This window comes from Chrysochloris asiatica, unplaced genomic scaffold (genome assembly GCF_000296735.1).
Source record: "Chrysochloris asiatica unplaced genomic scaffold, ChrAsi1.0 scaffold00466, whole genome shotgun sequence".
Lineage (NCBI taxonomy): Eukaryota > Metazoa > Chordata > Mammalia > Afrosoricida > Chrysochloridae > Chrysochloris > Chrysochloris asiatica.
Window position 1 is genome coordinate 531,503 of NW_006408984.1, and position 8,891 is coordinate 540,393.

At 37.3% G+C, this 8,891-nt stretch overlaps 1 protein-coding gene across 1 annotated transcript in view; it reads right to left on the bottom strand.

Moving 5' to 3' along the window:
* The window catches only part of GHR (growth hormone receptor), a 202,181-nt gene extending 193,380 nt beyond the window's left edge, over nucleotides 1–8,801 (bottom strand). The window contains exons 1-2 of the mRNA XM_006877304.1: nucleotides 8,783–8,801; nucleotides 8,096–8,176 (exon numbers count right to left, since the gene is read on the bottom strand). Of these exons, the coding sequence (XP_006877366.1) occupies nucleotides 8,096–8,176; nucleotides 8,783–8,801 (100 nt within the window). The remainder of the gene's footprint in view (nucleotides 1–8,095; nucleotides 8,177–8,782) is intronic.
* Nucleotides 8,802–8,891: the final 90 nt, after the last annotated feature.

An 8,891-nucleotide genomic window follows, 5' to 3' on the forward strand; every position in this document is an offset into this window, starting at 1 on the left:
TGCAGCCATTTTTGTATTATCTTTAGAAAAATTTTACTTGCATAAGATATTAATAATATTGTCCGCTGATTTCCGCATTCCGTTGGAGAGAATTGTTGTTGTTGTGTGCCATGGAGTCGGTTCCGACTCATATTGACCCTGTACAGGGTTTCCAAAGCTGTAAATCTTTACGGTAGCAGCAAGCCTCATCTTCTCCCATGGAAGAGCGGGTAGTTTCAAACTGCTGATCTTAAGGTTCGCAGCCAGATTCGTAACCACTACACTACCAGAGCTCCTTTGGGGGTGAGTTAGGGGTTAGTTAATTAAATTGTTGACTAAATATAGCAGGGTAATTTTTAGGTTGATAATTATATGACCCTCGAATGATGATACCATTCTGGCAGTAAAACGGTTCCCCATCCTTGATCTACATAGACATTAACCAGGTCTGATGCAATCTGTTAGATCCCAGGATCCAAAGCCAGTGTGTGATAGCTGGATGATGAGGTGGCATGGGGCTGTGGATGCACGTGGACTCAGGTCATGATGCCGGACTGTAAGCTTTCTTCTTTCCTCTGAATAACGGTGGAGACCACAGCATAGCCAAAGCTCTGTGGCTTTCCTCCTCACTTCCAATGTGACTAGAAAACCTTAAATTGCTCATTTTAAAAAACATTTTAACAGGCATGCTCCTTACCGTTTGCCAACTATGACCGTGACTCTAACACTTTGGTTAACATATATCTCAGTATGTCTTGGCAATCTCACAGGGCTCTCTGGGGCTTCAGATGTAATGAAGAAGGGTTTATTTTAAAAAAATAAACTGTTCCTTTCAGTGTGCCATTATTTCCTATCTGTTAGCAGTGAGAACACACGTGACACTTCTTTCAAATAAGTGTTGTGTCAGTGTGCATAGATTATCAAAATATTCAAAGATATAAAGTGATCATTCTTTTGTGTCCTGGTTTGGTGCTGTACGGGACTGCTAACTGCAAGGACAGTGGTTTAAACACACTAGAGCCACTCCTTGGAAACTCTAGACAGTGTCACTATCAGTCAGAACCAACTTGATGGCACTTAACAGCAAAAACACTGGTTCCTTTATGAAAAGGCATCTCTCTCCTAGTATTAGTCTCTTACCTTGAACAGTAGAGAATGATACAGTAACATTTTCAGAATTAATCTGTATAGTGTAAAGATGATATGTGTTTTGCTTTAAACCACGTCTATCAATCAAAAACACATCTAAACATGTATATATGAGGGAGCTTTAGGAAATTTGTGGAAAACGGAATGAAAAGGTAAAGGATTTTTTCCATGTACTTTTCAAAGCCTCTGGATGGTGCAAATGAACATACTCTGCTGGTGTATGGTGAGTCAAGTCCACTCAGGGGCACTTTGGAAGAAAGTTCTGATGATCTACTTGTAAAAAATCAGCTATTACAAACCTTATTTATAGAAGAGCACAGTTCGGACACACGTGGATTGCCAAGAGTCAGAATGGACTCAAAATCAACTGGTGCAATATTACATATTATATATTAATTGTTGTTGTTAAGTGCCATCGAGTTAGTTCTGACACAAAGTGACCCTGTATAGCATTTCCACAGAGCATCTGGTAAGCTTGAACCACAGATCTTGCAGTTCAAATGACTTTCAGTCTGGCACATACATCCACAGTGCCACAAATATTACACATTAAATCAATATGTCATGAAGATCTTAGCATTTTTCTCAAAATGTTACCATTTTTCAAGACCCAGAAAGTGGTACATTCTCCATTTAGCTTTTGCCATCTCGAGACCTTCTATGTGACTCAAACCTATTGGGTTATGTTTATCTTCCAAAGCAAATACTTACAAAAATAGTACTCATGTACCATGCAGTCTGGCCAAGTTAATACTATTCCTTCTCCAAAGTTAGTACACAAAAAATACTTGTTGAATGTTAAATGCATGAAATAGCCCCACCCTTTACCCAGCAGAACCAGTACCCGGTATAAATTCAGTAAGAAAGTGAATTGTTCTCTATATTTACCTTGCATCTACCACCTGTGCATTCTTTGTTTATGTTGTTCCTATATCATTTAGCAGTTATTCCTGTAATAGCTCCTTGCCCTTCTCAGCCTTTTAAAATCTCAATCCATCATTCTAGTCCCTACTGAAATAGCGATGTAGTTATTTTGAAGTACAATGATGTTTGTGATAGGATAGTATCCATATGCTTACGAGAAGACCAATCAATACCAATATTATTTAAATTTATGCACCAATCACTAAAGTCAGTGATGATGGAACTGAAAAATTCTACCAACTTCTTTAGTTCTCTTCAAACAATCAATTAAGATGTATTTGTAATCACTGGTCATTGGAATATGAAAGTTAATTAATGGTGATTGGAAACACAGAGGAAGGATTCGTAATTGGAAAATACAGCCTTGGGAAATATAATACTGAGATCATGTGATAGAATTTTGTAAGACCAATTACTTATTCATTGAAAGTAATCTTTTTTTCAACAACATAAAAGAAGACTAATAGCTGTGGGCCTCACCAAATGGAATACACAGGAATCAAATTGACTAGATCAAAGTGGGAAGAGATTGTGGAGAAGCTCAATCTCATCAGCCAAAACAAGGACAGGGGTCAACTGTGGAACAAACCATAAATTATTTATATGTAAGTTCAGGCTGAAGCTGAAGAAAATAAAAACTAGTCCATGAGAGCTAAACTACAACCTTGAGTATTCCCACCTGAATTTTAGAAATGATCTCAAGAATTTTAATGACAAAAGACCAAAGGAGTTGTGAGATGACATCAAGAACATCATACATGACGAAAGCAAAAAGTCATTTAAATGACAAGACAGAAATAAAATACCAAAATAGATATTAGAAGACACTATGAAAATTGCTCTTAAACACAAAGGAGCTAGAGCAACAAGAATAAATAATGAAGTAAAAGAGTTAAACTGAAAATTTCAAAAGGCAGCTCCAGAAAACAAAATCATGTATTATAATGGCATGTGCAAAGACCTGGAATTAGAAAATCAAAAGGAAAGGACATGCTCAGATTATTTTCAAGCTGAAAGTACTGAAGAGAAAATTCAAGCCATCCATTTGCAATACTGAATAATTTTATGGGCAAATATTGAATGATCCAGGAAATATCAAAAGAAGATGAAAGGAATATAATAACTGTATATATAAAAAAAATTGGTCAATGTTTAACCATTTCAAGAGGTACCATATGATCAAGAACCAACAGTATTGAAAGAAGAAGTTCAAGTTTCACTGAAGGCATCGGTGAAAACCAAGACTCCAAGAATTAATGAAATATCAATGTTTCAACAAATTGATGCAGGACTGGAAGTGCTCATTGGTTAATGCCAAGAAATTTGGAGGACAAGTACCTGGCCAACCGATTGGAAGAGACCCGTATTTGTGATCATTGCAAAGGAAGGTGACACAAGGACCCAATAGAATGCAGAAAACTTCAAACAATATCATTAATGTTACGTGTAATAAAATATTGCTGAAAATATTTCAAAAAATGTTGTAACAGTACATTAATAGGGCTCTGCCAGAAATTCAAGCTGAATTCAGAAGAGGAGGAGTAACGAGGGCTACCATTGCTGACATGAGATGTATCTTGATTGATAGCAGAGAGTATCAGAAAGATAAATATTTGTGCTTTATTGACTATACAAAGGTATGGATTATAACAAATTATGGATAACATTGTGAAGAATGGGAACTTCAGAACACTAAACTGTGCTCATTAAGAACTTGTACACAGAACAAGAGGCAGTTATTAGAATAAAACAAGGGAGATACTGAATGGTTTAAAATCACGAAAGGTGTGTGTCAGGGTATCTTTGCACCATATTTATCCAGTCTGTGTACTGAGCAAATAATTCAAGAAGCTGGATTATATGAAGAAGAATGTAGCTATCAGGATTAACAATCTGTGGTATACAAATGATGTAACTTTGTTTGCTGGAAGCAATGAGGACTTGAAGTACTGATGAAGATCAAAGAATAAAGTGTACAATAGGGATTGTACCGCAATATAATGAAATGAAAATCCCCACAAATGGACCAATAAATAACATCATGATAAACCAAGACAAGACTGAAGTTGTCAAAAGTTTATTTTGCCTGAATCCACAATCAATGCTCATGGAAGCAGCAGCCAAGAAATCAAATGATGTATTATATTAGGCAAATCTGCTCCAAAAAACCTCTTTAAAATGTTAAAGAGCAAAGAGGTCAGTTAGAAGACCAAGCCATGGTATTTTCAATAGCCTCATATGCATGTAAAAGTAGGACAATGAATAAGGAAGACCGTAGAAGAATTGATGCATTGGAATTATAGTACTGGAGAAGGCTACTGAAAGTACCATGGACTGCCAGTGTTGTTGTTAAGTCGGCTCTGTCAAGTGGGTTCTGACTTATAGCTACACTGTACGGGGTTTCTGAGGAGTGGCTTAGCGAGCTTAAACCGCTGACCTTGCGGTTCAAACTGACCTTTCAGTCCAGAACATTAGCCCACAGCACTATCCCAGGACTGCCAGTAGAACAAACAAATCTGTCTTGGAAATAGTGTGGATGAATTACTCCTTAGAAGCAAAGATGTTGAGATTTCATCTCTTGTACTTTGGACATGTTGTTAGGCAGGGCCAGTGCTTAGAAAAAAACATCATGTTTAAAAACATGGAGGGTCAGCAAAAAAGAGGAAGACCCTCAACTGGATGTACTAACACAGTGACAGCAACAATAGTTTGAAATATAACAATAATTATGAAGACAGTGCAGGACTAGGCAGTGCTTCGGTCTGTTGGGCACTATCACTATGAGTCAGAATCGACTTAATGGTTCCTAACAACAACAACAACTGAAATAACACAATTTATTTCTGGAGATTTTCTAATTCACACAACCAGAGATGACTCTCTTGTCTTCATCACTACAGCTTATAGTTCAGGCCACTAGTAATATATATTGCCATATATTCTAATTCTTTGTGTACATATGTTGTTGTTGTTGTCAGGTGCCATTGAGTCGGAACCGACTCATAGCGACCCCATGCACAGCAGAATAAAATAATGTCCGATCCTGGGCCAACCTCACTACCGCTGCCACACTTGAGTCTATCAATGATGCCACCTGGCTGATTCATCTCATTGGGGGTCTTCCTCTCTTTCTCTGACCCTCCATCTTATCCAGCATTACATCCTTCTCCAGCGACTGTTCCCTCCTGACAATATGTTCAAATTGTGTACATATAGGATCTCTTAACTCAAGGTGGATCCTTTGAGGAAACAATCATTGCATTCTTCAAAACCCAAGGTTCAATCTTTGCAAACAGAAAGTACTTAAGGAATATCTACACAATAAATTCGTTAACTAAATGATTCCATTCTGCTTTGACTTACTCTTTTTCAGAGCATCTTGGACATATGACTTCACTACACAACCTAAACCTTAAAGCTGTATCTCATTACTTTCTAGAAGTTGCTCATGTCCCAACTAGACTGAACTCCTTCAGGGCAGGTGCTTAACTCCTCTTACATATAGGTATTGCTGAGGTCAAACAGAATACTAAGTTGTCACCGATGGACATATTAGGGATTTATGAGAAAATGTATAATAGGCATGTCTTGGGAATATATATCTATCAAGTCATTACATGCATTTCTCATTGACGTCACTTCAGAATGTTCATATAATCAGATGATGGTTTAACCCTTTGAAGCACTTGGAAAATGAGGCACTGTTGGTCAGATTCTGGAATAAGAAAGTTTCTCCGAGGGTATGTAAACCTGCCCTGAGAAGCAGATATGAATGTGAGGCAGACAGAAAGCCTCTATTACAACACTTCAGCTACTACACGGATAGCAGTGTTCTATGTTTATTCTCATTAAATCTCCCAGAGGGTGATTAGACTTAATAAGGGATCCTCTCAGGGTCAGTATATTTCTAATTGGGTTCATCTATCCAAGCATCTGCTCAAGTGTTAACTTTCCCCAGGCATACAGATTTTGGCCTCTTCCATCAACAACCAGGTGAATTTTCTTTGGTGGTGCTTCCATAGCTCATTTATTCAGCAGTGCCCACATCTTTCACTAAAGCAACTGCATTTCACTGACTTGTGAAAATACAGGAGTGCCTATTTTTAGTCTGTCTTACACATGGGGGAGAAAATAAAATGAGTTGGCTACAATCCAGACCTGGCAGAGAAAGAAAGACATGGCCCATGAATGTCATCTGAGAGCAACTCAGGTCATGTGCTCATTTTGGATGAACCTATTAGATAAAGAGCCAGAGCTGGCAAATACAGTCACAGTGTGTGTGTGCGTATATATATACATATACACACACACCTTCTTACATAAACATCATACTCCATATTTAATAATCCCTGGATTATTTTAAATTGTTATTCTGGATTAGCCATATACTCCAGAGGAATTTCTGTTAGCTCACTAAGAAAAAGATTTTTTATGGGGAGAAAAATTTTTTTCTTTGCTAAATTTAAATTGCTTGAGTGTAATAATAGTAGTCTACACAATTTGGATTTACTATGAATCACTGCATTTTCTTATGCTCTAGTTTCCCCAAAGCAAGCAAACAAAAAGCACACATAAAAGCTAGCTCGTGACAATTTGTTCTCAACCCTCCTTAAGATGCCCAAGATTTGATTAAAATGTAGAAGCAGCTGACCCCCTAGGTCTAAAGTTCAGTTTGCACTTTAATCCCTTCCTTGGAGGTATATTTTTAAATTTCCTTACAGTTGTCCCTCAAAATAATTTTTATTTCACAGATTTTTGAAGTTTCTCAAACCCTGCCTGGTGGAGTGAAAGTCACCTTAATGAAGAAAGTAAAGATTAACCCACCATGAGTTTGGAACAGCAGAGGATCTCAGTTGTAATTATTTGGCTCAGAACCAGGGTCTAAAAGCAACCATGGGAAAAGCTGTTGAAATGAAGCCTGCAATTCTTTCCATGTTTGACTTGCATAATGTTGACATTCTAACACCAGACAGACCCCAAATTATTTCAAACAATGATGACTCTTTGTCTATAAATATTTTTCAATTGCTTTCAGAGAAAAAATAACATATTGTGTCCTCATTTTCTTGGCTACTCAGCCAATCACTACTATGGATTTAGTTTTGGGTAGAAGGTCATAGAGGACATCTTAAGGTGCTAACTCTGCTGTTACACTGCATTTCCCCAACAGGAACTATCTGGAGAACTAGGCAGCCTGCTATTCATAAAGCAACGAGTGAACCTGGTGCCACAGTTCAGGATAAATGGGTTGTCTTTCTTTCATTGAGAAAAATGCAAGGGAAAAATCAAGTGTCCATGATGACTTTTTAAAGACTCTTCCGTCCCTTTATGAGTGTTTTTTTCTTTTTGAGCAGAAAAATTTTCTCTCACTTCCCTTTCACTACTCTATTTTGTTTGCACCATAATTTCTTCTATGAGGCTTCTATGAAAATAAGACTTCTTTAGTGGGAGAAGAGTATAAAAAAATGAAAGGAGATTTATAGGGATGGGCCAAGGAACTTCATGACTTCTGGGTACATTATTCATCCAATTCAAATATCCCATCTTTCTAACTGAGCCAAATGGTTATCATACCCAGATAGTGACAGATGAAATTCATTTCAAACCTGCAATTTCTGCTCTCAGAGAATATGATTAAAATGCTTTAATTCTAAACTCAGGAAACAGACTATGATACTCTTAGTCACAGATGAGCTGAGTGGTCACTACGTTTATAACAACACTCAGTGCCTCTCAGAGCCTTATTGAAATATGTGCCCAATGACCTAGCTTGCCCTCAACATAGATGCTCTCAGGATGGTTGCAGCTTTTATTCTGATGTGACAACATCAGACGCCAACACTGTTTATTTTTAGTTATCCTAAAACATTCCTAGAAATGTTCTCCTACTTTATGATTTTTAAGTAAAGAGATGTTTTCTACTGCTCACTACTTTAAAATAGCATCTTTTATATTAAACCATTCAAGTAACTTGCATTTAACTATGAAGTTCAGTGCTGTTCTAAACAACACTAGGAAGTGAGAACAGAACAGTAGAACTCACCCTCAGTTCCAGGAAAAGCATAGCTTGAGCTTGCCAATGCCAAGGTCAACAGCAGCTGCCAGAGATCCATACCTGTAGGACCTGTAATCACAGAAAGAGCAAGATGAAGTCAAACAATTAAGGCAGAATATTTTCATTAAAAAGTGTTTAAAGACTGGCTAAACCATCAAAAAGCTGACATGTCAGATCTATAAGGAGACCTAGTAAATTTTTTATTGCCTCAGAGTCTCATATTGTCATCTTCTTTATGAAAGCAAGAATAATAAATTCTACTTCCCAAAGGAGAAGAGAAACTAGTAAGAATTGATACCTTTGAATTATGGTGTTGGCAAAGCATATTAAATAGACCATGAATAGCCAGAAGAATGAGCAAATCTGTCTTGAAAGAAGTATAACCAGACTTTGTCTTTTCAGATTTATTATCAGGAGGGCCAGTGCCTGGAGAAAGATATCATGATTGATAAAAGTAGAAGAACATTGATTGTCAGTGAGAAGGATTGACAAAGTAGCTGTAACAATGGGCTCAAACATAGCATAGCAAGGATTGTGAGTACAGAACTAGGCAGTGTTTCATTTTGTTGTGCACAGGGGCACTATCAGTCAGATATGATTCAAGAGCACTTAACTTAACAACAAAAGAATTGTCTCCAAAAATAACAGGGACAAGATTTTCAGATCCTAGCTAACAGTCATAGAACCACCCCATAACAAATGACTCCCATGCACTGTTACAACAAGCGGGCCAGTACAGTATATTTCTTTTTCTTTTATACACACACACACACACACACACACA